At 36.7% G+C, this 13,744-nt stretch overlaps 5 protein-coding genes across 7 annotated transcripts in view; 3 read left to right on the top strand and 2 right to left on the bottom strand.

The window, feature by feature from the left end:
- Positions 1-3,394, bottom strand: part of LOC17877641 (serine/threonine-protein kinase STY17) — a 4,254-nt gene extending 860 nt beyond the window's left edge. Inside the window, exons 1-12 of the mRNA XM_023778429.1 lie at positions 2,873-3,394; positions 2,585-2,699; positions 2,397-2,488; positions 2,182-2,298; positions 1,987-2,041; positions 1,620-1,730; positions 1,480-1,530; positions 1,095-1,267; positions 905-1,012; positions 724-797; positions 329-504; positions 81-182 (exon numbers count right to left, since the gene is read on the bottom strand). Coding sequence (XP_023634197.1) covers positions 81-182; positions 329-504; positions 724-797; positions 905-1,012; positions 1,095-1,267; positions 1,480-1,530; positions 1,620-1,730; positions 1,987-2,041; positions 2,182-2,298; positions 2,397-2,488; positions 2,585-2,699; positions 2,873-3,078 — 1,380 coding nt within the window. The 5' untranslated portion in view covers positions 3,079-3,394. The remainder of the gene's footprint in view (positions 1-80; positions 183-328; positions 505-723; positions 798-904; positions 1,013-1,094; positions 1,268-1,479; positions 1,531-1,619; positions 1,731-1,986; positions 2,042-2,181; positions 2,299-2,396; positions 2,489-2,584; positions 2,700-2,872) is intronic.
- A 1,753-nt stretch (positions 3,395-5,147) lies between these two features.
- On the top strand, positions 5,148-11,119 carry LOC111829243. Of its 3 annotated transcripts, XR_002832743.1 has the most exons (3): positions 5,148-6,479; positions 6,673-6,750; positions 8,636-9,096. XR_002832743.1 is itself a non-coding variant. In XM_023777920.1 (2 exons), the coding sequence occupies exon 1, from the start codon at positions 5,301-5,303 to the stop codon at positions 5,487-5,489; it is 189 nt and encodes a 62-aa protein (XP_023633688.1). In that variant the 5' UTR covers positions 5,148-5,300; the 3' UTR covers positions 5,490-5,500; positions 11,035-11,119. The 3 variants fall into 3 exon arrangements, 2 of the variants coding, with proteins under 2 accessions (XP_023633688.1, XP_023633689.1); XM_023777920.1 differs by lacking the exons at positions 6,673-6,750; positions 8,636-9,096 and adding an exon at positions 11,035-11,119 and having other exon boundaries at positions 5,148-5,500; XM_023777921.1 differs by lacking the exons at positions 6,673-6,750; positions 8,636-9,096 and adding an exon at positions 11,039-11,119 and having other exon boundaries at positions 5,148-5,504.
- LOC111829260 (glutathione S-transferase T3-like) lies at positions 7,172-8,104 on the top strand. Its single transcript, XM_023777946.1, has one exon. It carries the CDS (start codon positions 7,172-7,174, stop codon positions 8,102-8,104), a length of 933 nt encoding a protein of 310 aa, XP_023633714.1.
- On the top strand, positions 9,351-10,792 carry LOC111829242. Its single transcript, XM_023777918.1, has one exon. It carries the CDS (start codon positions 9,427-9,429, stop codon positions 10,723-10,725), a length of 1,299 nt encoding a protein of 432 aa, XP_023633686.1. The 5' UTR covers positions 9,351-9,426; the 3' UTR covers positions 10,726-10,792.
- Positions 11,120-11,175: 56 nt separating the features above from the next.
- Positions 11,176-13,477, bottom strand: LOC17880723 (serine/arginine-rich splicing factor SR45a). The gene is made up of 8 exons (XM_023777919.1): positions 13,389-13,477; positions 13,276-13,298; positions 12,792-12,926; positions 12,678-12,701; positions 12,470-12,569; positions 12,201-12,350; positions 11,731-11,800; positions 11,176-11,627 (listed from the first exon to the last, which is right to left on the bottom strand). The coding sequence occupies exons 1-8, from the start codon at positions 13,389-13,391 to the stop codon at positions 11,419-11,421; spliced, it is 714 nt and encodes a 237-aa protein (XP_023633687.1). The 5' UTR covers positions 13,392-13,477; the 3' UTR covers positions 11,176-11,418.
- Between the last annotated feature and the right edge of the window lie 267 nt (positions 13,478-13,744).

The following is a 13,744-nucleotide window of genomic DNA, read 5'->3' as shown; positions in this document are numbered from 1 at the left end:
AAAGTACTAAGTAGTACTAGTGTCAAAAGCATGGAAAGCCAAAAAAAAAAAAAAAAAAAAAAGAGAACAAGACAAAGAAGTAATACCTCTGGAGCCATCCATCGGTATGTCCCTGTTTCAGCTGTCATGACCCCTGACTCAGTCTGCACTCTGGCAACCCCGAAATCGGCAACCTTGACAACCTGTTCAATATTATGCAGAATCTAAAGACATTAACCTCTGAACTAGTAATAACTTTTTTGGAGACGGAAGCTGGAAAGACTACATAAACTGTGACCAAATATTGTACAAAGACTACAGTGATCAGTGTCCAAAGATTGAGGCTTACTTCATGTTCGTCCATAAGAAGATTAGCAGTCTTAAGGTCCCTATGAATAATATTGTTCTGATGCAGATAGTTCATTCCTTTGGAGACGTCAAGTGCCACTTTGAGCAAAGATTGAATTTTAAAAACGCCTTTGTGTTTGTGAAGAAAATCATAGAGGCTCCCCCGAGTCATGAACTCTGGTACAAAAAGCATAAAATCAGCCGACCATGAATATAAAAGCCAAGCATAATGAAAATTTAGGGTATATAGTATATATACTATACAATAACCTATAGGAACCTCAATGTTCTGCTGAAACAACTTTCTCACAAAGAACGAAGATACACAACCAAGAGAAAAAAAAAAAAAAAATCTAGATGGACCTGTCTCCTATTCAATATTTACTGATAACTTACCCGTCACAATGCAGAGGTTTGGTGATCGTGTGCATGCACCAATAAACTGGACAACATTTTTATGTCGGACTTTCCTACATATAGAAAAGTATCAGTAAGAACCGTCCCATTGAGAATTTAGTGTATGTCTGAAGTTTAACTTTGCTTAATGGAGGTTGGTTGTACAAAAATGAGGGCACACCTCATTATATACACTTCCTGAGAAAACTCTCGTAGCATTTCTGCATTTACACGCTCAGGCTTGAGAATTTTAATAGCTACTTCCTGACTACAATAGGTTCCTCTAAATCTGCATAGCCATCAAGCATTTATACCATTAACTTCCTGATACTGTTTAAACAAAAAAGAGAATTTCGGGATACTAAACTCACAGTTCCCCATATGATCCACATGCCACTTTTTTTTCAATTTTGAGTTGTTTCATGTCAATTTCCCACTCATCAGTGCCATCCGTAGGTATTTCAACACAAGCAGGTAGCAGCTCGTTGGTTGATTTGTCATGCTCAAAGAAAGTAATAGATTTCTGTTTTGAACAAGGTTGATCCTGCAGAGCAGCCAGTGTGGAATATGGAGACATGACAACTATCAAAATTCATTCAACCATTGCAACAACACATCAGTACAGCGTTTGGAGCGAGCTAATGTTAGAGCATTACTTGCATTTTCAGAATTCCAATTGAAAATGAGACATGGAAAATATATGAGGAATCACATGAAGATGATAAATGGTTATGACGAGAAAAGTATAAAAGATACCTTAAGCTTCCTTATCTCCTTCCCCAATGCATCTTTTAAACCTTCTGTTTCCTGTATTTCCAAAATGCATAAAGTTTGTCAACCAGCTTAGTGATGATGGTTCTGAAAGATGTGATACATACAGGAAACAGATAATATACCTCCTGTGACCAACCATCAACAACGAATACATCCAGAGAGAAACCATCCGCGGTAGAGAAAGCATGAGCCTCTTGTATATTTAATCCCAGTTCACCAAGCATAGAAGTTAACTGGAGAAAAAAGAACGTTTCTCGCTCAGATATTAGCTTAATCGAAAAAAATAACCACCCATTCTATAATGGATACTTCAAAGTGCACTTAACCAGTGGAAACAAAATGAACATATTTGTATTTTGAAATTCATAAACATCACTCTACTCAACAAAGAAGAATATTACAGATATTGTAAATAAAGATACCAAGTCACATGTTTTAATAATCAGAGCTGACATAAAAAGAAATGGAAGAACCAATGTATTAACCAACCTGACTGAGGAGTTTCGGCTTGTCTATTGTAGAAAAGGTGATTTCGTGCATCGGTCTGTAAGATAGGAAACAAAGTATAATGTCACCACCACATATGAGAGGACGATTCAATGCAACAAAGTATTTCTGTGTAAACTCTATGCAGACAAGAAAGACCAAAGGAAATACAATATTAACTTTGAGAAGAATTTTCACCGAGAATTAGGCAACTGTGCATTGACAGCACTATCATCGTCTTCAGTATGATCTTTGTATGCTTGTGTAAGAGCCTCAAAATTAGGAGAAGAACCAAAAGTTGGAGGTGCAAGAACCCTTTTATAAGAGGAAGCAAGGAAAAAAATAGTAGAAATGTTAGTGAAAATGATAAAAAGATCAACCAAAATATTCATAGTATTGCATAAATCCCTTGCCTGCTCGAGTTGTAGGAGCTTTGAGCATCTTCCTTCACAGCAGGATCAGAAGAATCAGCGTCACCAGAATTCCCATTCAATGTGGGAGAAACCTGTAAGAAGACAGGAACACAGGGGACATAATTACGTCAGTGAAATGATCATGCAGCTAATTATTCGAACAAAGATATCAAACATGAAACACACACCTGAACACAACGAACTTCAAAGACAGGTCTAGTAGCAGGATCTTCAGCTAATTTGAGTAATCTCTGATGAGTAAGAACATCTTCAGCCCTCTCAACATTTACATCGAGAGCATATCTAAGACAGAAGTAAGTAAATCATCAGTACTAATTAAACGAGCAAGTCAAAGTATACACGTGGTGATAAAACATGCGAAATGATCAAGTGTCCTTGAGACAATAAAATGACAAAAATCCACTTAAGATGTCCGTCTATGACCCGAAGTCTGAAATAGGGAGGGGGGGGGATACCGAGCAGGGAGACGATTGAAATGAAGCCAGAGCTGATCATCAAAACCAGGGAAATGAGCTTCTTCGTAATTGAATTCTTGAATTCGCTGAAGAACCTCGCCGTAGACCTCGAGTTTCATACGATGCTGTCTAGGGTTTTCTTTAGAAACAGAAGCCACGACGGCTCTGCTTCCGCAACTCTCCTCAGTCTCTTCTTTGATCGCCATCGGGATAACACAATCCACGAACGAACGCTTGGATCGAGAATTTGAAAAGACAAAAACAACAACTACAGTAAACTTAAAACATAAACACTAGGAATAGTCGATCTCTTCGTTCGATCCAAAAGCCACCCAAAAAAGAAAAGAAAAGGGGAAGAATGATCCACAAGATTCAAGTAAAGGTTTTGAAAAAAAGATGAGAGAGAGAAGAGAGAGAGATGGAGTTTGCTGGATTTGGGTAGAAAGGGCAGGGAGGACCATGAACGTTTCGTTGTGTAACACGTCAGACTTGTCCACGTCATCCATATGAGTGTGGGTCACGGGAATGAGCACTCTGTTTCCCTTTTCTTTTTTTCTTTTCTTTACAACAAACAAAAAAAAAAAAAAAAAAGAAGAAGATAAATAAAAGCCTCTAAATGGATAATGGACAGTGTTTGCTTTTTTTTTATTTTGCTATGAGATATAAATGCATTTATGAATGGTGTGTGTGCGTGCTCTCATGTTTAAGATGCATTAATAAAACAAAAAGGAAAACGAGATTGGTGTATGTATATGGGTGATAGAGATGATACCTTTTTTATTTTTATTTTTTTATTATTTTGTGAATTGTTGACACAAAATATGATGGCATGTTCTTTATATGACTTTCTTTCCCATCGTTGTTTAAGTTTAATATTTTAGTAATTACACTCAAGTGTTCTTCTTACAACTTTACACGGGAGTTATGATCTCTTTTTCTCCTACATATACAGTATTATATACCAAAGTTTTCTTACACCAAAATATTATGTTGTCAAACAAACAAAAAAATAACAATTTTTATACGTGGGCCGAAATTATAAGTACAGGCCTTTCAAATTTCAATCCTAACTTCTACAGAACCATATTTATTAGGCCCGTGTGGCCCATATTTAGTTGGTTTTGCTTCTAAATTGACCTGCGAGAGATATGCTAATTATATGTCAACTAAATTTATCAGAAATTAAACTAAATTTTATACTAAAACTGTACATTAAACTAAAAAAAAAAAACTGAACTGAACTTATCAGAAATTACAAAATAATAATAATAATTAGAAATGAAAGAAAACAAGAAGAGGGGAATATTACACAGCTGTCAAAAGAAATGTGCTGACGTGACAAAACCCAATCAAACAACCAATGATTGGTCAGTGCTTCTCTTTCCTTCCTCCCCTCCAGATACTTTATTCCCTTCAAAATGCACAATGAGTTTATAATTTATTTGATACTCCTTTTTTAATTAATACTATTTCAGAGAGTTTGACTCAGCTAATAAACGTCTCCGGAGATCTAACCTTAAAATGTTTCACTGCATACCTCTTTGTTGTATTAACAAACAATCAAATTTGATCTTAAATTATAATTCATCCAAAGACTAATAATAAAATGTAATACAAATTAAATCAGCTTATGAAATAAACTACAAATAAAAAATGACCACAAGATGCGGTTGAAGGTAAGGTCCATTACACGTAGGACATAATTACCAAACAGAGGAGAACATGTGTAGGAGGAAAGAGATAAGCCAATTGCTTGTCGGGTACACGCTAAAACCACCTGAGACGCGTTTTCTTATTGGTTGGTTACTTGGTTTATCAAAACCCCAAGATACTACTACTATCAACATATATAATTACGTAAGTAACAATGTCATACATTATCAGGTTTCCTTCCTTGCGTTGTATCTGAATCAGCCACAATAAATGATTTGAAGCGTAACACACGATAACATCAAAATATATGGAAGAGATATTTTAATCTTTTCATATATATGTGAGACTTTAATTAGTCTCATGCATCTTTTATTTTATGGTATAGAGACACAAAGACAATTATTCCACTAATAAACGATTAAGTAATAATGGTAAAGCGTAACGTGGTATTTGTTTAATCCCGTAAGTACGCAAGCAAAAGGAACTACTAATATATTTTCTTGAAGAGTACGTAAAAAAATTAAATTTTTTTAAAAAAGGTTAATGATGTTGAACGTCATCGCATCATCATTGCTCCACCACTCCTCTATTTATAGTCTTTTTCTTCGTTTTGTTTTTTTTCCTCTACACTCTTTTTACATTTGGTCCCTATAATATTGCTTCTTCTTCTTCTTCCATTTTTCTTTTATATCGGATATTCGTCTCTTCCACAGAACAGAGAAAAGAGCAATAACGTAAAAGTGTGAAGAAACCAAGTAAAGAGAAGAGAACAGTTATGGGGCAATGCTCATCGACGACAAGGACGAGGAGAAGAAAGAGGAAAAGGCAAGAAGAAGGTTGCAGAGAATCAATGGGGAGGAATAAAGGATGTTTAGCGATGGTCAAGGAGAGGCGTTCTAGGTTTTATATCGCCCGACGATGTGTTCTTATGTTGCTTTGTTGGCACAAATACGCCAATTCTTGATGAGGTTTGTGTTAGACCATCATCAACGCTGGGTTATTAGGCTAATCTTATGTGATTCTTAGGTAAATTTAGGATTAAATTTAAATCAAAATACAATTAAAATCATAAGATCCGTATATTATATAAGATCAAAATGAGGGTGGAAGAGGTGTATACGTGGCAAGCATCGATTGGCTTTGATGATAAATATATAAATCATTTTTTTCCTTTTTTTCATTTTTCTTTCTTCTCTCTCTCTCTCTCTCTCTCTCTCTCTCTCTGTTCGCGAAAAAGAGAAACGAAGAGCGATTTCTTCGATTCTTCCGTAATCCGACGATGAAGCCGGAATGAGTCATCGCCGGCCATCGTTTCCGGTAGATGATGAAGACGACTGATTCCCTTTCTCCGCGGCGGCTGAAGTTGACCTAATCGACGAGCAAAGGAAATCGAAATCGGCTGAAGTACACCATATCGATTCAAAATCGGCTTCGGTTGTTCGAAATCAGAGTCTTGGGAGTACTATTCGGCAGTACAACGTATGTATTTGGTTCTGATTGTTAGAATTGAACTGATTTTAAGTTTTAACAAATTAGGGTTCTTGCTATTTGGGAAATTAGGGTTTCGTGATTTGGGGGAAATGGGATATTCGTTGTTAAGGCGTTAATTAAGGTAATTAAGCAACGATTTGAGTGTGTGTATGTATTGTAAGGTATGATTTTTTGATAAACTAAGGTTGATTAAATCCGATGGTTGCTAGGAAACGTTTTTCTTTGGTGTGGTTCAAATTTTCGATAATTATGAAGGTGGATCCTTATTGTATTCATGAATAAATAGTATTTGGTTGATAGTTAGGTATAGTAGAGATGTTTAGGTTTGAAATGTTACATGATTCGATTTTGTCTTATGAATCTGACTTTTTGTTATGTGTTATATGCGAGGACTGGCGATTTGAGCAAGAAGTATCAAATGGTTTGCTATAGAAAAGTCAAACAAGCCCAGAGATTGAATCCGGTTAGTGATCACATGAGCTTAAATGTGATTAAGTTATTACAATAGGTTGGATCTTAATTGTTCTCAAGTATTTTCATTAGGTTATGTTGTTATGCGATTTAATGTTAGATATAACAAAGAAGTATAGGTTTCATTGTTCTTTTGAATTTGATTTTGTGACTGATTTTGAATTTTATTTTCTCTGTTTGGTCAGAGATGTGAGATGCTTCTGCTAGGGTAGGGATGAGATATGAGGAGATAATTCAGAGCTGCAAAGATAAGCTACAATCTGGTTAGTAAACAACCAACTTGTACTATTTGTGTAAATGAAAATTGAACTAGTTATGCATCGATTGAGACTTGAGTTGTTGTGATTGAAGTTAAATGCATATGAGTGTTTGTGATGTATAGTAGTTAAGTTGTAGGTGATTGAAGTTAAATGATTTGAGTGTTTCTGCTATGTGTATAGTTGTTTAGTTTAGTTGTTGGTGATAGGAAAGTTTTTGTGATAAATGCTTTGTACTTCTCATTTAATGTAGTTCACAACTGTAAATTAAACTTAAAACAAACTCTTTAAACCTAAAGCTAACTCTTTAACCTAAAGCACAACCGATTTTCATTATCTTCCATCCTCTTTCATTCTCTTCCATCCTCTTTCATTCTCAACCATTCCCTTCCATCCTCTTTCATTCTCAACCATTCCCTTCTCTGAAATGAATCCATTTGGTAACTCTTCTGGATTCATGGACCTATTAACCACTCAACAATCAGCCCCTACCCTTCAGCCCAGTAGGTATGACTCAGATTCACCAAGTATTAGACTTGGTGCATCTGAAGTTCCTTTCTTCTTCAGCTCTCAATGTTCTGAAGGACCTACTGAAGGTGAATTCCCTGCTGCGAGAAGCACACCAAAGAAGAGGAATGCTTGGACAGGTCCAGAAGATACGGTTCTCATATCTGCATGGTTGAATACTTCCAAAGATCCGGTTGTAAGCAATGAGCAGAGAGGAGATGCTTTCTGGAAGCGGATTGCAGCATATTATGCTGCAAGTCCAAACGTTTCTGGTCTATGCAAGAGAGAGCCTAGCCACTGCAAACAGAGATGGGCCAAGATTAATGACGTGGTGTGTAAGTTTTCTGGTGCTCATCAGGCTGCAAGCAATCAGATGGCATCAGGTATGAATGATGATGATCTCATCAAGATTGCACACCAAATATATGAGCAAGATCAGAAGAAGAAGTTCAACATGGAGGCTGCTTGGAGAGATTTAAGGCATGACCAGAAGTGGTGCTCACTTAAGACTTCAAAAGAGATTGACAAGAGTAAGAGAAGAAAGGGTGAATCATTCGATGTGTATTCATCAGAAGCTAGCCAAGCCACAAACGTTTCTGAACCTTCTCAACCAAGACCTCCTGGTGTGAAGGCAGCTAAGGGAAAAGGAAAAAGGGCTGCAACAACATCACCAAGTGTAGAAGGTTCTGGTCAGTCAGTGGATAGAGTTCAAACTTTGTGGGAAATCAAACAAGCAGATTTTGCTTTGAAACAACAAGAGTTTGCTCTCAATGACAAACTAAGTAACAAGAAACTGCTGGATACTCTTCTAGCAAGATCTAATCCGTTGACTGACAATGAGGAAGCATTATAGGACAAGCTAATTAAGGAGCTATTTGGTTGAATCTCTAGGCGATATGCTTCTGGTTGTAGTGTCCTTAAGTTTGTGGTTGTAGTTTCTGTTTGGTTGTGCTTGTATTATGTAGTTTCCTTAAGTACTTCTGGTTGTATTTTGTGCTTCTATTATGTAGTGAATCTAAGTACTTCTGCTTGTATTTTGTGGCTGGTTATATTCTGCTTAATCTTATGAATCTATGTACTTCTGGTTGTGCTTGAATTTATGATTATGCTTCAGCTTGTGGTTGTGGTTAAGTGCATAGGTTCTGCTTGTATTGGTTTCTGAATATGAGACTTGTTGTGTTGTGGTTTTTGAGACTTGTTGTGTTGTGGTTTTTGAGACTTGCATAGGTTCTAGTTTTTGAGACTTGTTGTGTTGTGGTTTTTGAGACTTGCATAGGTTCTAGTTTTTGAGACTTGCATAGGTTCTGAATACTTAATACTGTGAAGTTTACAAATGTGTAATGACTTTGTGACTGTTAGTAATATTGTTTGGTTGTGCATGTAGATTCACGGACAGCAAAGGACATCATCACATACACAACAAATTAGATTAACGGACAGCACATGCCTTCTCATCACAGCAACCACAAGACACAACAAGACACCACATGCCTTCTCATCACAGCAACCACAAGACACAACAAGACACCACATGCCTTCTCATCACATCAACCACAAGACACAACAAGATTCACGGACATGCCTTCTCATCACAGCAACCACAAGACACAACAAGATTCACGGACATGCCTTCTCATCACGGACAGCACATACACAACAAGACTTATGGAGATAGTTTTCTATATATACATCCGTGTTTGTGTAGTTTTTATACATTCTCTATTTTTATGTTCATGTCATTCATATCTTCCTTTGTAATTCAATCTCTCAAAAATAATTCTTCTCTTCCTTTGAAAAATAATTGAGCCCATCTTTTACATTAAAACTCTTTCTTTGTACTTCAAACTCTTCCTTTGTAATTCTTCTCTTCCTTTGAAAAATAATCGAGCCCATCTTTTACATTAAAACCCATTTTTACTTCTTCTAAAAACTTGTTATTATCTTGTACCAATCCAAAAAATCCAAACCACAAATCCAAAAATCCAAACTCTTTTCCTTTGTAATTCTTCTCTTCCTTTGAAAAATAATCGAACCCATTTTTACTTTTTCCAAAAACTTTTTATTATCTTGTACCAATCCTAAAAATCCAAACCAAACTCTCATACAAAAAAAAAAAAAATCCAAACCAAACTCTCATACAAAACAAAAAATCCAAAAATCCAAACCAAACTCTCAATGGCATCATCTTCCCGAGATGAATTAGGACAAGCTTTAGACGAAGAATTTGATAATATCTTCCAAACCGAATTGGATAATGCTTTGTACTCTTACGATGATCCTCAACCACCCACCAAACCGAAGAAAAAAAGAGTATATATCGAAAGACACCGTGAAGAAGGACACATCAGGTTATGGAACGATTATTTTGGCGAAAATGCCACTTTTCCTCCTCCTTTATTCCGACGTCGTTTTCGGATGAATAAGCACTTATTCATCCGTATTGTTGATCGACTATCGAATGAAATGCCTTTCTTTCAACAAAGAAGAGATGCTCTAGGAAGGTCCGGTTTCTCTGCACTACAGAAGTGTACAGCAGCAATTCGTATCCTTGCGTATGGTTGTGCGGCTGATGCGGTTGACGAATACCTCCGGATTGGTGAAAGCACAGCAATGAAGTGCATGGAACATTTTGTGAACGGAATAATGTATTGCTTTGGCGATGAGTATCTCAGAAAACCCACGGCACAAGATCTTCACAGACTACTCATTATTGGAGAGATAAGAGGATTTCCCGGGATGATGGGAAGCATCGATTGTATGCACTGGGAGTGGAAAAATTGCCCAACCGCTTGGAAAGGGCAATATACACGTGGCCATGGAAAACCAACGATCGTATTAGAGGCTGTAGCTTCCCAAGATCTTTGGATATGGCATGCGTTTTTTGGACCTCCAGGTACTTTGAACGATATTAATATTCTTGATCGCTCTCCCATTTTTGATGACCTCATAAAAGGACGAGCACCAAAAGTGAAGTATGTTGTTAACGGGAATGAATATCGTATGGGTTACTATTTGACGGATGGAATTTATCCTAAATGGGCTTCATTTATCCAATCAATTCCACTTCCACAAGGTGATAAACCATCTTTATTTGCCACATGTCAAGAAGCTTGCCGTAAAGATGTCGAGCGTGCTTTTGGAGTTTTGCAAGCTCGATTCGCCATTGTAAAAACTCCGGCACTTATTTGGGATAAGGAAAAAATTGGAAATATTATGCGAGCTTGTATAATACTTCACAATATGATTGTAGAAGACGAACGAGATACGTATACACAGTTTGCTGTCACCGAATTCCAACAGGCGGAATCTTCCGGAAGTACTGAGGTGGTTTCCGGCTATTCTGACGATACCCCTTCAAGTATCGTCGATATGATGGCCACTAGAACTCGAATTCGTGATCAAGTTATGCATGAACAATTGAAGAACGATTTGGTCGAGCACATTTGGACTAAACATTCTACAAATCATGTTTAAATTAATTATGCTTTGTGTTTATGTTATTTATGAAATAAATTGTATCTCATATATGTTTTAAATTTTGTTTTTGTATCTCATCTATGTTTTAAAAACTTTATTTTGCAATAATTATTAAGTTTTTAAAATTGTAAAATTTTTAATTAAAAAAAAAATTATTTAATTCTAAGATTCATTAGTTAAGAACTCACCAATGATCTTGCATAAAAACATATAAACTTAATTCAACTTTTTATCATCACTTTACTCAATTAAATTACTAAATATATTTAAGGATTCATTTTTTAAAGATTCCCATTGATGATGCTCTTAGTGTACTCGATAAATTAAAGATGTATATACGATTGTTTTGACTCTCTCTCTGGTCATAGCTTTGTTTTTGGGGTTTCTTTTTTTTGGTTTGGTCTCTTTCTACTTTTTGTTTTAAACGAATATTTCCCAACAAGATACTGATCACAAAAATATTCCGATTCACTAAAAAAAACTAGTGTAGCGACATAACAGAGAAGCTGTTAGAGTTTGTAGTTTTCACTTCACCGAGTTCTGACAGAATAAAACGCAACAACAGAAAACACATGAAACCAAAAGTGTCAGCCTGACAGAATCTTTGTGCTATTTTAAGGATGATCAATTACACAGCCTAAATCAACAGATGTGATTTGTTGAATTCTTTTGTCAAGAAGATGAAACAGGTCATCTAGAGCCACGGGGTTCATACCTTCTCTCTGACCTCTCTGACCTTCTTTCTGACCTTCTCTCTGGGCTTCTTCCATAAGGAGAGTAAGACCTCTCTCTTCTAGACCTTCTCTCATCACGAGGTGAATAGTCACGTCTTGGTGACCTACGGTCTCTATAATCATCACGGTCATAGTGCCTCCCTCGACTGCTATGGCCTTCTCGATCTTTTTTTACATAACATAAAAAGATTACAGAACAGTGAGCAATCTTTTTATTTATTGACAGACTTGATAACTATTAACAGAGGCTACACAAATGTTCTCTTACCGTTTTCTCTGGAGCTTTTCAAGCCAAGATAGTGGCCTGGGGTGGGAGTTCTCGGGCGCTTTCTCCGGGACTGAGGATAACACAAAGTACATAAAACATCATGTAACAAGTTAAACAAAAGCCACAGTATATTCAAGGAAACAAGATGCATCCTAGTCTGGAGAAAACTTGACTAATAATTGTTGATACTTGATAGTTGATAATGTCCTTTGATTAGTTGAGAGTTGAGAGTAGAGGCAATATAGTTGCATATGATTAGTTGGATCAGATCATTTGGAAAAGCTGTTTAAGCTGGCGATTTGATTGATCAAGCTGTGTTTCACTTAATGATGGTGAGCAAGCATGAGTACTCTTATCATCTCTGATTGTTGCTTGACGCAATATTTTCTGAATGGTCAGAAAACCTCCAAGTCAACAAATAATGATATCAAACTAATCACATCGCACCAAAATAAGCATGAAACTTTTACCCTTTCGACAGTTATGTATCGGCCTTCTAGTACGGACTGGTTGAGATATTTAATGCACCGCTCAGCATCTTTAAGGCTATCCATTGTAACAAAGGCAAAACCACGAGACACACGGGTACGCGGCTCCATCACAAGAAAACAAGACGCAACCTATTGAAATGAAACTAGTTAACTACACATTAAGGATTGTATGCTCAAAACATGCAGAGGCAAGAAATATATTTAAACTGGCAACATTAGAAAGGAGAAATCAGCTTAGATGTTATCACCTTTCCTTCCTTGGAGAAATGTGCTTCAAGATCCTTGTCAGTGACTCTTGTAGATAGACCAGTCACATAGAGCGTTGTACCAGGGTTTTCAACTTCACCTCTGTCAATCAAAATTCATTCAGATAACGGAAAACTAAACATTAGAAATTATCAATCCAATTACATAGAACAAGACAATCCAACTCAGAAGGAAAAAGCTAGAACTAACCTTCCACGGCTTCTTGACCTTGACCTATAAAGTGTACAGTCAATGAAAAAAGATTAGACATAGCCAAAAAAAAAGCTACATAAGAAAATTCTCTACTTCATGCAAATAACTAACCTCCCACGGCTTCTCAACGGAGATATGGGTCTAGGCAACGATCGTGACCTAGACCTGGACCTAAGCCTCGACCTGGATCTAGATCTTGACCTGGATCTGGCTCGTCCTTTCCGGGGTGAAGGAGATCGTGAATCCCTGAAGCAAAAATCGCACAGTATTACAAAAAAAAAAGGGTTCATTTATGGCATCTCTCACTGAGACTTCGTACTTCCAAACCACAATCTAATCTAAGCTCTCTTTCCGTCCAATGCGCTACAATATCCAATTAATTAGCATTTGCAGCAACCCAAAATCAACAAAATTACAACTACATAGAAGTCAAAATTCCCAAATCCACCCGTCAGATTCACAACTTACGCAACCCTAATGCAATCCAACATTGTATACACCAAAAGAGAACGATTTATAGTGAATAATACGGCAATTTGAACAAACACGAGCACTAGCCCTGAAAATGCGAAGCTATAGAAACTTGAAATCTAACCTTCTTCTTGGAGGAGAATCCGCCTGCAAAAACAAAGTAAGTATCTCAATTTCCTCTGAGACATAAAACGTAGATCAAAAGAAGAACATACAAATTTAATCCTCGAAGCTCACCATTGCGAAAGAAACAGAGGTCGCGATCGAGAACGGAGAGTTAGGGTTTAGTGTAAGCAAGGAAGCGTAAAATTACTTCTTCGTTTCCCCCTTGTCTACAGATGAAATTTATTCTTTAAATCTTATATTATAGGAGAAGTAACTCCATGTGGCAAGACTCATGTTACCTACGGTGCACATTCTTCAACTCGTAATCAATCCGAATTTTTATTTCCGGTCTGCTTCATTCTTCCCATTACGGTTTATTTAGGGTTTTCCTTAGATTTTCACTTTATGCCGGGTATTAAATCAGATTTAAAAGCACGGGTCTGTCTATGAATCTTCGGTTTAGTTCGGTTGAACAATTTTTTGTTTAC

The sequence above is a fragment of the Capsella rubella genome, unplaced genomic scaffold (genome assembly GCF_000375325.1).
Source record: "Capsella rubella cultivar Monte Gargano unplaced genomic scaffold, Caprub1_0 scaffold_7, whole genome shotgun sequence".
In the NCBI taxonomy this organism is placed as follows: Eukaryota; Viridiplantae; Streptophyta; class Magnoliopsida; order Brassicales; family Brassicaceae; genus Capsella; species Capsella rubella.
The sequence above is the reverse complement of the archived record's forward strand: the minus strand, read 5'-3'. Positions and strand labels throughout refer to the sequence as shown.